The sequence below is a fragment of the Tamandua tetradactyla genome, chromosome 6 (assembly GCF_023851605.1).
Source record: "Tamandua tetradactyla isolate mTamTet1 chromosome 6, mTamTet1.pri, whole genome shotgun sequence".
Classification (NCBI taxonomy): domain Eukaryota; kingdom Metazoa; phylum Chordata; class Mammalia; order Pilosa; family Myrmecophagidae; genus Tamandua; species Tamandua tetradactyla.
This window is the reverse complement of record NC_135332.1, coordinates 137,165,548-137,181,888: the sequence shown is the minus strand read 5'-3', so window position 1 is coordinate 137,181,888 and position 16,341 is coordinate 137,165,548. Positions and strand designations below refer to the sequence as shown.

Here is a 16,341-nt window from a genome sequence, read left to right as displayed (position 1 = left end):
CAAGTTAGCCTCTCACTAGAAGAATATGAAAATTCCATTTGCCTACGTCCTTGCCAACACTTAGTATTTTAATTGTAGGTATTTTGGTGGTTTATGGTGTTATCTCATTGTGGTTTTATTTTGCATTTTCAGGATGACTATATGTTTGCAAATATTTTTTTCCCACATTGTGGCTTGCTGTCATTTTTCTAATGGTGTCTTTTGATGGACAGATTTCTTAATTTTATCTTCTACCCAGAACAGATAAAGAACTCATCAAATCAATAAGGAAAAGACAAACCAACAGAAAAATGAGGAATAAAACATATATGCGAAAGTGCTGACCTTATTAGTCATCATAAAGCCACTGCATTTTGCTGCCTCTCTTATGGGCAATGTATTTCCTTGAGAACCACAATATGCAGCCAGGTAACAGGCACAGGAGCAACAGTCTCATAGCCAAGGACTTCCGTATAAAGTCTAGAGAACTTACCTTTAAACCACACTGCTCCTCAACTTACATTTATTTCTCGTCAGCTTTTGGAGACACCAAAAATGATACACATTTCAGTCCACTTTATCATGCTTGCAAACCCTGAGTTAATGGTCATTTTGAATGCTACTCTTTTTTGGTAACCAATGGAACCTTCTCAAAAAGCAATCTGGTGCCTCTGGACAGCAGTACCAAAGAAGTAAGCATTTATAAATACTTCATAATAGAAAGGCTAGTCTGCAGAATTCTTTTGGGGGTCTCTTTTATCTCTAAGAAGAACACAAAACATTCTATAGCTTATAAGCCTCTAGGTGAACCTAGGGTTTGTTTCATTATGAAATTGCAAAGGGATTTATCAACTGTTTCTAGGCAATTAGTAAAATGAAGGTCATAACCTGCAAAGTACTAAGGCTTGACACTACAGAAATAGACAAAAGATTACTAATCTAAGCCCCAATCAAGATGGCTGAGTGAGCTGCTTCTGCCATCTCTGTGGAGGCTGTGTCCCTCCACAGAAACTTTGAACAACCAGCAAGAACTGGCAAAAACATCTTCCGCTCAGAAATGGATAGCACAATACGACCTAACTGTAATACAATAATGTTAGAACACTGAATGAAACTCACATGACGAACAAATGTGAGAACGACAGAGGGAGGCCTGGGGGCAAAAATGAAATCAGAAGGAAAGATATACAATAAAGACTGAGCTGTATAATCTAGGAATGCCTAGAGTGTATAATGACAGTGATTAAATGTGCAAATTTAAAAATGTTTCTGCATGAGGAAGAACAAAGGAATGTCAATAATACAGGGTGTTGAAAATAGACGGTAATTAATATTTTAAAACTTTAATGTATGTGTGAGACAAGTAAAAAATATTTATTTGGTACAAAATTTATATTTTGACTAGTGCATTTCCTAATATAACTTATGTGGACAGCTTAATTGAACACCATAGTACTTGGAACCTTGAGTAGGGCATGAGATTTTTGTAAGTTTGTCCAGAGTGATGCCCAGATAAATTCCAGAGCGATTTGAACAGTGAATAGGGAAGTATTTGCAGAGTCCCCTAGGGGGAATGGTGAGAAAGGGGGAAAATTCAACTTCCCCAAGTGGAGAATTCTTGATATTTTCACAGGCAGTGTGGACAGCCAAAGCAATAGGCCGAGCCTCCAATCTTGGGTTTTGTTCATATGAAACTTAACCCCACAAAGGATAGACTAAACTTACTTAAAATTAGGCCTAAGAGTCACCCCCAAGAGAACCTCTTCTGTTGCTCAGATGCGGCCTCTCTCTCTCTCGGCCGATACAGCAAGCAAACTCACTGCCCTCCCCCTCTCTATGTGGGACATGAGTCCTAGAAAAATCCTAGAGTGAGCTGGAACTCAGCATCAAGGGATTGAGAAAACCTTCTTGACCAAAAGGGGGAAGAGCAAAAAGAGACAAAATAAAGTGTCAGTGGCTGAGAGATTCCAAACAGAGTCGAGAAGTTATCCTGGAGGTTATTCTTAAGCATCAAATAGATATCAACTGTTTAGTTAAGGTGTAATGGAGAGACTGGAGGAAACTGCCTGAAACTGTGGAGCTGTGCTCTGGTGGCCATATTTCTTGAAGATACTTGTATGATGATATGGCTGTCACAGTGTGACTGTGTGGTTGTGAGAGCCTTGTGTCTGATGCTCCTTTTGTCTACCTTATTGATGGACAAGTAAAACATATGGATTAAAAATAATAGGGAGAACAAATGTTAAAATAAATTTAGTAGATTGAAATGCTGGTGATCGGTGAAGGGGAGGGGTAAAGGGTATGGTATGTATGAATTTTTTCTATCTTTTTATTGCTTTTCTGAATTGATGCAGATGTTCTAGGAACTGATCATGATGATGAATATACAACTATGTGATGATAGTATGAGTTATTGATTATATAACAAGAACGGAATGATCATATGATAAGACTGTTTGTTTGCATGTAGTTATGTATCATAATTAAAAAATAAATATAAATATAAAAACAAACAAACAAAAAAATCATCTTCCTCAGGGATCCAGAAAACAAAGAACTTAAGTAACATTGCTGAACCAAGAAAAAGGATACTTAAAAGTGGTAGGATCTCCTGCTATCCTGGCTGGCCTTTATCCCATTGCAAAAATACTGGGAGCACAGATATCTGGCCCAATCTATCTGATGACAGCCTGAGGGACATGCCATCTGAGAACTTGTCTTGTGTATAGAAAGTGGGTCACTGAGCTCTTTTATAGCAAACTGGGAGAGAGTAGTCAAGACATGGTATGTGGAACAAGGGATTTTGGGCTGTAGGACATACAATGCAGTGCCTGAGACAGTAAGGAAACTGTTTCTTAAAGAGGGGACATTTGTATCCAAGTAAATGGGATAATTTCTAGGTCCAAGGGGAGATGCATGCACAGAACTGAACAGGGAGGCTCTGTTCTTTGGCCTACAGCTGTTCTCTAAACCCAATGGACAGATAAGCGCTGTAGGAAAGCACTCTCACAGGTTGATGTGCGAAGACTGGGATAGGTCTTTACTGCTCTCCCTTCGTTTTTTTCATTAGCTCCTGGCATTCACGGAAAGCTCTGTCATAATGCTAGCTGAACAGAAGCATACGGAACAGATGCCTCAGATTCTAAATGGTAGTGATAACACAGTAAGATATCAAAATGTCTACATTTCAACAAAAAGACTAAAAAACATACAAAGAAACAGGATATAATGGCCTAGGTAAAGGAGAAAATTAAAACATTAGAAACCATCAATGAGGAGGATCAGAATGGGGACAAACAAGACAAGGACATTAAAAAATAGACCCAGAAAGAGAAAAGAGAACAGGCAGAGAGAATATTCAAAGAAATAATGACTGAAAACTTCCCAAGTATCCCATGGTGCTCAATGACCTCTAGTTAGGATAAACCCAAATAGACGCTACTGAGTACCAGGGGTAAAGAATTTGAAAGCCTCAAGACAGAAATAATGTGTCATGTACAAGGGAGCCTCAACAAGGTTAAGTGCTAGTTTCTCATTAGAAGGTTGTAGGATAACATAGTTAAAGTGCTGAAAGCAAAAAACTGCCAACGAAGAATTCTGTATCAGCAAAATTGTTTTTCAAATATGAGAGCAATAAAGGCATTCCCAGATAAACCAAAGGTAAGAAAATTCATCACCACTAGACCAGCCCTACAAGAAATGCTACAGAGAGTTCTGCAGGATGAAAGAAAAGTACAATAGATAATTGCTTGAGCTATGTTAAGAAATAAAAATCTCTATTAAGTGTTACAACACAGGTAAATATAAATGCCAGTACTACTGTATTATTTATTTGTAACCCCATTTTTTACTACCTATAGGTTCTAAAAGGCAAATGCGTAAAATGTAATAAGAAATCAGTGGTTGGACTGAACGTGTAATTTGTGACAAGAACTATACAAAGGTGGGGGGATGGAGGAGAATAGGGACATAGACTGTGTATTCTACTGAAATTAAATTGGTATCAAAGCAAACGAGACTGTTATAGATTTGGGATGTTAAATTTAAGCCCCATGGTAACTACAAAAAAAATATCAGAGAACAGCCAACTCATAAAGACAGAAATTAGAGTACAGGTTTCCAGGGGTGCGGGTAGGAGAATGGGAAATTAAAGAAGAACAATAGTATAGGGATTCAGTTTGGGAACATGGGAAGGTTTTAGTGATGGAAGGTGGTGAGGGTACCACAACGTAGTGAATGTGATTAATTTCACTGAATGGTATGTTTGGGAGTAGTTGAGATGAGAAAGTTTATATTGTATACATGTTCACACAATAAAAAAAAAGGAAAAGAAAGAAACAGCAAGTCAAGAGATGACAATTACAGGCCATATATGATCTTGGATGGGATCCAGCAAGGGAGAAGGTTGAAAAGGACATTATTAGGACACAAAGAATTGGAATATACACTGTATGCTTTATAGCAGTGTAAAATTTCTTGAACTTGATTACTGTACTTAAGGCATATACATAAGTTAATATTCTTCCTCTAAAGAAAAATACATGGATGTATTAAGTGTTCAAGGAGCATGATGTATACAATCAATGCTCAAATGTTTTAAATATGGATTGACAGATACATAGATAGATGAAAAGATATGTGGATAGAATGATGGATAGCTAGCTAGAATGATATACCAAATGTGGCAAAATGTTAAAATTGGTGGATCTTGGTATCTGGTAGGATAGGGGTATGCTGGTGTTCTCTGGGTGGGGTTTGTATTATTTTTTGTAACTGTCCAGTAAGTTTGAAAGTATTTCAAAATAAAAAGACAACAGATCCAGTGGAAAATTATGCATATGATAATAAAAATTAAATTTTGGCAATGTGAACAGGGTAGTAACTTAGTGTATGGAAACTGAACATATTTTTATATACTTAGTCAAAATAAAAGTGATATTGTATAAAACTTAGTTTGGAATGATTTTTTAAATATCTTTTTTTTTCTCTATTTTAACTTACCAGCAGGTGAGCCAACTGACTCAACTTCTTAAAATTTGCAATTTAAAAACATTAGGACTAATATTAACTTCCCAAAATGTGCACTGAGGGTTGAAGTTGCTTTCTCTACCTCTGAGCAGGTGGTTATAAAATGCATGCCAGTACATTTATCTCTGCAGCTTTTTTGAAGCCATCCTTGCACTACAACCTTTGAGAAACAGGATTCTAAGACTTGGCTTATTATTTCTCATTCTTTCTCCTCAGTGATCATCAAGTTTCAGGGAGATGTAAGAGATTCAACTTTAAGATTTAATTTTGACAATGGCTAGGGACCCCTGCTATTTTATAAGATATACAGTAATCAAAAAGGAAATGGAAACATCAAATATTTTATTATCTACTTTCAATTCAGAAATATAAATGATATTTATATAGCATTACATTTAGATATTTATATAGCACTAACAAAGAAGGCAGAAAGAAATGTTGGTTTTGGGGTTAGTGACCATTACTTGAATTATAAAGTGTCTTTCAAGAACATGGTAAAAAAATGAAAAAGATTTTTAAAGAGTTCATTGAAAAAAAAAACCTTATCATGAGAAATTATAAGCCAAATGGCTCAGAACTTACATTATCATATGTGGGGTCCTAATATTTTTCTCTTATTTAGGAAAAAAAATACAAGCCTACTGACTTACGAAGCTTGACCTGTTAATTCTCAGAAAGTTACTCTGTCATCATAACATGATCAATTTATAGTTTATTTACAACCTTTAAACATAATTGAAAAGCAAAACTTTGGGAGTGCTCTTAAAATATAAAGCAAATAAAAGTGTATTAAGAAATTATTTTGGGAAAAATGTCACACATTATAGCTTCATAAATGTAAACCATATTAGAGATATAAATACACTTCATGAAAAGAGATAAGGAATGAATATGCTCCATTTCATGAGTTGCTTATCAATCTAATAGAAAAGAGCCCACTGCCAAATAGGGTGAGCAACTGCAATGAGGTAAAATGCGTCAGTAGTAATACAATTAAAAATTTCTAAGTAAAATTAAATTTATTTAAACATAAAATATGCAAAACATGAAAATACAGAACTGAAAATTAGTCTTGAACTTGGAATCAAAGAATTTTGTCAATATGAGAAATTTTAGGGAAACTTCAGTTTACAAATGATCCACAGAGACAACTGATGGGATTGTTTTGATTAACATTAAAAAGTGCTAAGTTGTAAGCAAAACAGATTTTTTTGGTCTCACTGTCTATGCCATCTAATTTCGCTATTTGGTGAATTGAATGCCATACATAATGGGAAAACAATATTTTTAATTATATCACATTATATATTTACAAAGCAAGTTATGTATTTACAAGTTATAAAATACATCTTTTTGCAGATAAAAAACAAAGAAGAAGAAAATAATTTGTATTACTAGTTTTAAAAAATATGGTCAACTAACCTGATAATTATGACTCCTTTTTTGCCATGATTATATTGAGCCTTGAAGTTATCTAGTCAATAAACTAAATTAGAAATCTTTGATCCACCAATGTTTTAGATGCCAAATTCCTCTGTCCTACTGTATTACGGATAAATCTAAAAATCTGGAAAGAAATTAATTCAGAATGAAAAGAAATATATTTAAGAAAGTTAAATATGCACATTAATGAAAATTTCATATCAAGATTAAATTAGCTAATTCATTCAACTATCTTCTTCTCTCATATATCTGAATTCCATGGTAATAGACAAAGTTTTAAATAAAGACTCAACAACTATTATTTTTCATAAAATCAAAGAAGTGTATATTCCTATTTAGGATATATTTTATTAATTAGTAATACCAAACCTATTTTAAATAGGTATCCTCTAGCTCTAAAAGCTATGGAAATAGCAAAAGACGCTAGGGGCAGAGTTGGTTGGTTCACAATTATAGATTTCTATCATGGACTATTAAATTATATCTAACTGACTCATATATTTCCTTGACATTGTGGAAAATAGTTGGATTATATTAATAACAATATTTCAAGTAGAACAGATTTGCCATTTCTTGAAACTGATTTCAGGCTCCATAGCCATCCATGCAGTTGCTTTTTGTTCACATGGGTAGGGGATATACGACAGTTATAAGACAAAGAGGCTTTTTGGTGGCTGTGTCCTGAGGTGGAATTCCAGGGCTTTTTTACTATATTAATATCTGGTATAGAGGGTGAATAGGATTCTTTATCTCAGAGATCAGCAATTTAAGGACTTAAGTGTTTTCTCTACTGGATTTCTTTCAATATTTCTCAAAGAACTTACACTCTTCACTAAACCCCAGTATTTCACTGAACCTAAAGGACACAGTGATAGAAAAAGGGTGAGTGAAATTTTATTTCTTCTTTTGGCAGGGTTAGTTATATTTTAAATTTTTATAAATTCCTAGTGAAAAGTAGACACTGTTACTCTCTGTAAAGAAAATAAAATATCTATTTTTAATATATTTATTTTAAAAGAAGCCCAGAATAATTTAAAAATTCACCTCTTGTTGTAGGTATGTAAGGAAGGCTGATAAAATAAAATTTTGGCAAGCCAAATCCACCACACAGAAGAAGAGGAGATCAAAGATAAGAAGAGTAGCTTCGTTTCCATAATATAGAACACTGCTGAAAGAATAGGCTTCATCTATTAAAAAAAAAAAAGGAATTTATAAGATAAAATAAGAAATTTAAAAACAGTATAAGTCTCTGGTAAATTTCTCTGGTAAAATATGGATATTTAAAACCAGCATATTAGAAACTAATTATTACATATAACAAATATTTCACGGCTAACAAAAATTTTAAAAAGGTATCCGTTTCTAACCTAAGTCTAACTAAGGAACTCTGCTCATAAAAAGTAGTTTTAAGGGCAGTGCAGGGGTGGCTCAGTAGTAGAGTTATTGCAGCCAGGAGGGAGACCTGCATTTGATTTCTAGAGCCTGCACAAGCCAAAAAGAGGGGAAAAAAAAAACCTTCCTTTAGGGCGGGCCACAGGGGCTCAGCAGGCAGCTGCCATGAAGGAGACACAGGTTCAATTCCCAGTGCCTGCCCATGCAAAAAAAAAAAAAAAAATTAGTTTTAATATTAGCACCAAGGGTTAGTAATTGCTAGGAATTTTAGTAATAGTCAATACTTTTCAAAGACCAGGTAATGAACACCCTTTAATTTCAATTAATCTCAGATTAATTAAATAAAAAATTAATTAATAACAATTAAAAAAATAAATTAAAAAAGGGTTCAGAATTGTTCACAGTGTGCTATAATTTGTTTCTATATATACACAAACTTACTGTATATGTATATCTATGTATATACAAATAGATAATCATTTTCTTATTTCTGCATAAAATTTCTCAGGAAATGAAAACTAAAAAACTGATAACATTTATTGCTTAGGGGGAAAGGAAATGGGTAGCAGAGATAAGATAGAAGTGAGACTTTTCATTATACTGCTTTTTATTCCTATTTGAATTTTGAATTATGTGAATATTTTGCCTATTTAGGCAAAAATATGTAAGGTTAAAATTAAAACGTTCAAGAGGACTAATGTAGGCTCTGAGAGGAAACACCGCTAATGTTTCTCAGGTTAGTTCCCTCTCCTGCTCACAACTGTCAATAAATGAAACTTTTGTCCCTCAGCATCCCAGAGCATACTGAGGTCTCCAGCCTCTTGACACACAGTTCAACACTCCCTCCCTTCACACTCAGAAGGCAGGTCCTGGGCATTTTTCTGCACTCATGATACTCATGAATAAAGCCCCACACCTCCTGCTCTAGTCTCTTCTGGGTCTTTGCTGCATCAAATATTATTCCCTTCCCTGGTTTTAAAATTTTTCTTTGGATTGGCTCTTTTCAATTAATTCTAAATATGCTTAAGATTTTTTCATCTTAAATATAATTTTTTTTATGAGACTGAAACAAATGGAAAAAAAACAAAACATTTTTCTTGATCAAGCCTCTATGCCTGGTTACAAGTCTATTTTCTTTCCCTCAAAGCCAAACTCCTTGAAAGAAAACTTCACATTCTCTTTACTCCCTCACCTCCCCCTCAGTTTTCAATCAGGTTTCTGGCCCTAGCACTCCACTGAAACTTTTCTGGAAAAGGTTTTTAATGACCAAAATGACAAGCCTACTAGAAAATTTCTAGCCCTCATCTTAACTGATCTCTCTGTGGCAATGAATATGGATGGGATGATTCTGTTTCCTTAAAACTCTTCAGTAACCACCTGTCTGTGGTCCTCAACCTCTCTCTTCAATTGCTCTTTCTCAGATTCTTTCATAGGCTATTCTTCCTCAGCCCACTCAAATTCTGTTCTAAGGCCTCTCCTCTTCACTCCCCAAAGGGGGTGGGGTTGTCCTTTCCGGAAGGTGAACACCCCCAGCAGGGTGAGGTGGGGGTGGGGGTTACATATACAAATCTTCATAGAACTTCAGGTCCAGAGAACCAACGAAGTTACCCATGGCAACCCAGGAACTCCTGTTTAATAGAAAGGAACTTCCGGGTCCTGGTAATGTTCTTTCTTGATCAAAGTGCTAGTTACAGGGACATATTCAGTCTGTGAAAATTCACTGAGCTTTTAATTATGCCCTTACAAAATACGCATTTCTGTGTGTGTGTGTGTATATATATATATATTTTTTGGGGGGGGGTGCATGGTCCAGGAATCGAACCCAGATATCCTGCATGGAAGTCGGGCATTCTAACCATGCAACCTATAATTTATATTTTTAAAAAATAAATAAGCCTGCTTTACACACTTTCCCTGGGAAATCTTCCATTACCAGTGCTCCAGCACTGGCGTCATCTGATGATGATGCCCAAGCTTATTGCTTGCCTTTACTTTCCTCCTAAGATCCTTTACATTTAAGCCTTACTGGATATCTCTTCCTAGATGTCCCAAACGTACCTCAAGATCCAATATATTCAAAACCAAATTCATCCCCTTTCCCTCAAAATCTGATCCTCCATCTACATCCTCTGTCTTAGTGAAAGGTATCACCAAACCACTTAGTCACATAAGCTGAAAATCTGGATAATTTTGACTACTCTTTCTCTTACCCCATTTTTCCCTTAACATCTCTAGCAATCCTTTCTGCTTCTTTATCCCCACTGCTATTGCCTTAGCTTATGCTCTCATCACCTGTTGCCTAGATTTGATTGTTTTATTATTATAAAGAAATCATAACAATGTCCCATTACTGGGTGCTTACTCCATGTAAGTAACTCTACTAGGTTCTTTAAACGATAACCCTGCTACAACTTTTAGAGGATTACACCTAATTTTGCATAGAGAACATTAAAGTGCAGAAAAGTTAAGCAACTTTCCCAACTTCACAAAGCTAGTAAATAATAGAGTCAGGTTTTAAATTCGAATGGCTTTGAAAGCTCTGTTCTTAACAATTATCCTATCTCACTATAGTCTTGCATACATTAACCCAATCTATATATACTAATGCCAGAGTAATCACTCCAATTTACAAACCATTCCCACTTAATATTCTTTAATGATGTCTATATTCATTGGCAATGGTTTCCAAATTGTTTTCATCATGCACCCCTATCAGAATAAAATGTTGGGTATGCACTCCCATAAGGGGTATATTTTATTAGTTACTACCATATGTAATAACTATAAATGAATGTTAAAAATATAAATTAAGAATGATGCAATTGTAAATATATAATAGACATTTCAGCATTTCTTTCCACATCTCAATGGATCAACTTGCATACCTCTTGTGGGGCAAAAATAAACAACTTTTTTTAGAAACTACTGGTCTGCAGGGTAAAATGGGGTCAGGTAAGACCTTTGGGATTTCATCTCTGCTTTCTTTATCTTTCAAGCATCTCTTTTACTGTGTCCCACTTCATACCAGGCTTCTCTCATGAAATTCACATTTACATAATACACCTTTCACACTTTTCTAAGACTCTTTTCTCCTTCTGCATGAATGTCTTCACCTCTCTCTTTTCCCTAGACCCTCTTGCTTGACATACACCTACCAATTTTTAAGACCCAGTTCAAATTTCTCTGTATTGCTTCTTCAGGCTTCTCCTCACATCCGGTTAGATTTTCTAGTCTTTCTGTTTCTAGTGTGACCTGCACCTGCACAGACTCTCATCCCAACATTGCTCTACTTACTCTTCACATGCCTATTCTCCATAGTCTACTACAAAGCCCCTGAGGGACAGATGGTTGTGTTTCCTAGGACTGGCACAACATCTGGCACATAATGCATGGATAAATAAATGATAACTAAGTCAACATGTTGGTTATATCATTTCTACTCTTATCTAGTCATATAATAGGCTATCTGTCTCACTCAAAATGACATATATACTTCCTTTTCAAATGGTAAAAAACAAGATTTGGTCACTCTTCCTGCCACAAATAACAGCAATTTTTAAGAACCGGATAAAATGAGAAATTAGAGATTAAAGATTAGTCACAAATGATGCTATTTTTTAAGCATTTCATAAACTTGTCATTGAATGAAGATTCTAATAAAATCTGAATTTTGTGTACTTGTTTTACTATCTCTTCAATGGAATTGCTGGTTCTGCAATTTGGACTTTTTTTTTTTTTTGGTAAAATAACTATCTCTTATATAATTGTTTCCTGCTATGTAACACAATAAAATAGAACACTACAGAAAACTACTATTATTCCATGAGATTAACTGAGTTTTTTATGTTTCCTTTGTTTTATTTAAAATTATAGAATTAAAAAAATCACTTTTTCCCCTAAACTGTGAAAAAGATAGTCAAGTTTATTAAAATAATTGGAAGGATACCATTGTAGAAGATGCTTTTCTCCATTGGTTCCATAAATTCCATTCCAAGAATTCTTTCAAGAAGCAACTTGTCTTTTATAAAGTAGTCCATTTCCTTGTGTACCTAACCAAAAAAGAGTCATTTCAAAAACAGCAGTGAAATAAATGCTTTCTGATTAATGTAAAATAAGAATGCGAAAAAATGAAAAATGAATAATATGCACAAAAAGTCTGTTCTTCAAAAAGACTGAATGTATTTCACTGGGCTTTAAAACAAACTTCTCTTTAAGAATGTCTTAATTTTAAATACTTACAGTGGTATTTAAGGCTAGAGATACTAAAAATCAACTCACAACAAGCAATTTTGGGGGATACAATCAGAGAATAACATGAAAGAATTAAATAATAAAATAAATCCCTAATATATATAAATATTTTTAACTTGGGCAGGCACTGGGAATCGAACCCGGGTCCTCAGGCATGGCAGGCAAGCACTCTTACCTGCTGAGCCACCATGGCCTGCCCGATCCCTAATATTTTGGCAACTGGCTAACAAAATTCCAGTAAGATATATTTTAAGTGAATCACAGTTTTGTGACTGGACACCTGAAACCTTACCTTATTCTTACATAACCTAACTCTGTTCCTGAGCCATGGTATGTAAATGCTTAGAAATATCTTTTTTAAAAATCTCATTCCTCAGTATTAAAACTGACAGCCAAAAAAGGGTTCTAAGTTCATTCCCTAGGTTGATTAAAGATGCAACTGAAATTCCCACTTAACTTTTTAAAAACTGCATTTGATTCTAGCTCAAATATAAATGCTGACATACATACATGATCGATGAAAGAGCCAAGAAATTTATTCATGGTATGATATGCTTTTATACTCTGCTCAAAAGTACTTGCTGATGAACTCAACAGTCTAGCAGGGCCATTTTTCTAATGTGAAGAAGAGATAAGAATAAATGCAATATGTCTTATGTTCTTATATTTAAATAACATGAAATATCAGCAAAACATATTTGAACTGTACTGTATACAAACCCTTGTTAGTGTCTCATGAATTCTGTCATAGTGTTGTCTCATCTGGCTAGAAATCGCAATCTGAAAAGTCTGACCATCTGTGTTGGGCACCAACCCTCTCTGACTACATAAATTTTCCTGAAAAGTTAAAGAATTTAAAGCAAGAGCAAGATTATAAAAATTTTGTCCATCTTAAACAAACAAAAAAAACCCATAGCATTTTTTAGTTAGTATCTCACATTACAAGATTCTGAAGCTAACTGCAACTATATTGAAATACCTTGAGAGAAAGCGATTCTAATGTTATCCAAAATTCCCCACCCTACGCCCCACCCCCGCCCCAGGTCTTATTACTTTCGACTTTGACTTACCATATTTCCCTCCAGGTTTTTATATCATCCTTCTTACCCTGCTCTACTTCAAAAAAAAAAAAAAAAAAACCTCATACTAAGTTCATTATACACTGACATTCTCAGATTTCTTTACAATTAACGTTAATGTTCTTTAATGCATGCCAGGAAGTCTAGTCTTAGAATTAATTACTTTTATAATTGTAAATCATCATTTTTGCTTTCTAAATACTTTTTAAACACTTCCTTAATTAATTCCAATAAACAGTTGTGATATATGGGGATTTGTGAGTTTCCATATTGTTATCAATATCTTTGTCATATTTGTTACAAGCATTCTACCTTATTTTGCTGTCTTTTAATCTTATGATATTTTGATATGCAAACGTTACATTAATGAAGCAAAATCAATTAATATTCTCTTTGTGATGCTTTCTATTCTTTATGCTTAGAAGCATCTTCCAATCTGAGATATTCTTTTCTGGGTTTTTATGGTTTCATTTTTTTTATATTTAACTTTTCAATTCATATGTAATTTCTAAAAGTTAACACATCTATGCAGCTTAATGCATTAAATGGTCCTTTACTATGCCATTATCATGTTTTAAACTTTACAAGTCATAGGAATACCGCTTAATCATGAAATCCTCTTGGTTTTCACTCTTAAATATATTTTTTCTCTTTAAAATTTATTAAGTTTTCAAATGTAAACAGTAGAGCGAATAATAAATCACCCATCAGCCAATTTCAATAATCATCAACATTTTACCAACTTTATCCATTTATCTTCCCCCAATTTTTTTCCTTTGGAATATTTTAAAGCAAACCCTAAACACCACATCGTTTCATCTATAAATATGTAGTATATAACGTTTATTAACAAGGACTTTAAAAAACCTACATAATCACCATGTGTATTACCACACTTAAGAAAATTAATAATTCCTTAATATAATCTAACATTTAGTACATTAAATTCCCTAGATTCTTTTCAAAGATGTTTTTAATACTTAGTTGTTTGAATCAGGAGCCACACAAAGTCCACATATTGCATATGATTATTTTGTTTCTTAAATCTCTCTCACTTCTTAATGTTTCCTCTGACACCACTGCCATCACTCTTTCTTTTCATGTCATTGATCTGCTGGGAACAGTGGGTTATGTGTTCTGTGAGACATCCTACATTCTGGATCTGGCTGATTGCTTCCTTGTGGCATTATTTAAACTATCTTTTTATTCCCAGTATTTCCTTTAAATTGGTGATTAGATCTCAAGGTTTGATTATATTCAATTTTTTTTGGCAAGAAAACTTTATGCGTGATGTTACATACTTCCTACTGTTTCAAACAGGAAGCACATATGTCATTTTTTTCCCATTTTTACTTATAGTAAGATTAATTCAGTGTATTCAGACTATGTCAACCTGATCCATCATTATAAAGATGATATAAAACTTTATATCACTATGAAGTTCACTGTCAATATCCCTTAAGGGGATGTTGCAGTGGGTTCAGCATCCACTGATGATTATAGCCTAGATTTATTAATACATTAAGCATTGCAAAAGGGTGATTTTTTTAACTTATAATTCCTTCTACTTTCCTCTATGCTGAGGAATTTTCCCTCAAGAATTATTTGGCTACTCTGAAATGCAGTTCATCTAAGAATTGGAGAAACAAATTTGATTCTTTCTCTAGCAACCAAGCCATGATCAAAGTAATGACTTGATACCCTAGCAACTCTGAAAAGTGATCAGTGAAGATTTTTAAAAAGTCCTATTATAAAATCCTAGATTAAGAAAAAGAAACTCTCAACTTAAAAACTAAAAGATGTAAAATACATTCATACCGCTTCTCTTTTAAGATTCATATTCATTTCTTCCATATTGGTATCTGCATGCCCATGTACTGATCTACCATGAATATAATACCCAAAACATTTATTGGATAAAAGAAACACTGATATCTATAAAAAGAGAAGAAAAAGAAGCAATTAGAAACTCATCTGCAAAACAAGAAAATATTAAGATTTTCTTAAAATTGTTTCCCTTCTTCCTAAATAATGACAGTTGAATTCTTGGAAAATATATGAAGAGGGAACTAAGGTGATTTTTAAAAGTTGATGGAAGGGGGCGGGCCGCGGTGGCTCAGCGGGCAAAGTGCTTGCCTGCTATGCCGGAGGACCTCGGTTCGATTCCCGGCCCCAGCCCATGTAACAAAAACGGAGAAACAGAATACAATAAAACAAGAAAATGTTTAAAAATGTTTCCCTTCCTTCTATCCTTCCTTCCTTCTCTCTGTCTTTCCTTTAAAAAAAAAAAAAAAAAAAAAAAAAAAGTTGATGGAAGGGTGATTAAAGATATTTTCCAAGAAAGGAAGAAATAGGGCTGACATATGAAAATCTTTCAGTGACCCGGGCTGAAATATTTCAGCGCATAAGGAATTCATAATTAAAAAACTGCAAATAAAGTAGAAAAAACTAAGGCAGTTAAGTATTAACTTGTAGCTGATTAGAACTACCTCTGGAATTAACCAGTGGAAAAGTAAGACTAAAAATCCAATCAAAGCAAATCACTTTAAAGACCTCTCTTAATGTACTCATGACCTTTATAAAGGGAAAAATAACAGTTCCAAAATAAAGTCAGAAAGAACTTACGTTGCTCATACAACATAAATCTACGAACTGTCGAATTTTATCTTCTATGAACCGCTCATAAAAGGCAGCAAAGAACAAGATCTGAAACATTAAGCCAAGTTAATGCTTATTAGCTTTTAGGTTTTTAATTTTCTTTTATAGCCATAGTGCAGTCTCTTAAAAAGAAAGAAATTCCAACTAAGATCACAGTGGCTCTCTAATGGCTTCTGTAAGATAAAATTCTACTTGTCATTTCTGATTCTGTCAAAAGAAGAAAGATTTTGGAATTGTGTTAAAATGCATTGAGGGAGGCTACTTTGAATTTAAATAGGTTTTATGAGTCATCAAAGTAGGACAAACAAAGAAGAAGAAGAAGGGGGAAAATTTTTTAAAATTTAGGATAAACCAATATATTAATGGCCCAATTTATATCTGGTTCTGCAATTTTGCCATTCTCATAAATTCCAAAAGGCATTTGGAAAAGTTGCTGCTTTTCTAAAATTAGTCTTCTCTGACAGAGTAGCACATAAAAAGAATGTGCTAAGTACTGTATTTCAACTACTGA

The 16,341-nt window shown here is 34.0% G+C and overlaps 1 protein-coding gene across 5 annotated transcripts in view; it reads right to left on the bottom strand.

Moving 5' to 3' along the window:
* The window catches only part of TMEM67 (transmembrane protein 67), a 153,400-nt gene that overhangs the window by 52,820 nt on the left and 84,239 nt on the right, over window positions 1-16,341 (bottom strand). For 2 of the 5 annotated variants that reach the window (XM_077167206.1, XM_077167204.1), the window contains 7 exons: window positions 15,798-15,878; window positions 14,991-15,107; window positions 12,814-12,930; window positions 12,604-12,708; window positions 11,789-11,891; window positions 7,495-7,637; window positions 5,379-6,574 (listed from right to left, as the gene is read on the bottom strand). In XM_077167206.1, coding sequence (XP_077023321.1) covers window positions 6,494-6,574; window positions 7,495-7,637; window positions 11,789-11,891; window positions 12,604-12,708; window positions 12,814-12,930; window positions 14,991-15,107; window positions 15,798-15,878 — 747 coding nt within the window. In that variant the 3' untranslated portion in view covers window positions 5,379-6,493. Of the gene's footprint in view, window positions 1-5,378; window positions 6,575-7,494; window positions 7,638-11,788; window positions 11,892-12,603; window positions 12,709-12,813; window positions 12,931-14,990; window positions 15,108-15,797; window positions 15,879-16,341 lie in introns of those variants that run through there. The other 3 variants (XR_013178340.1, XM_077167203.1, XM_077167205.1) reach the window with 3 other exon arrangements.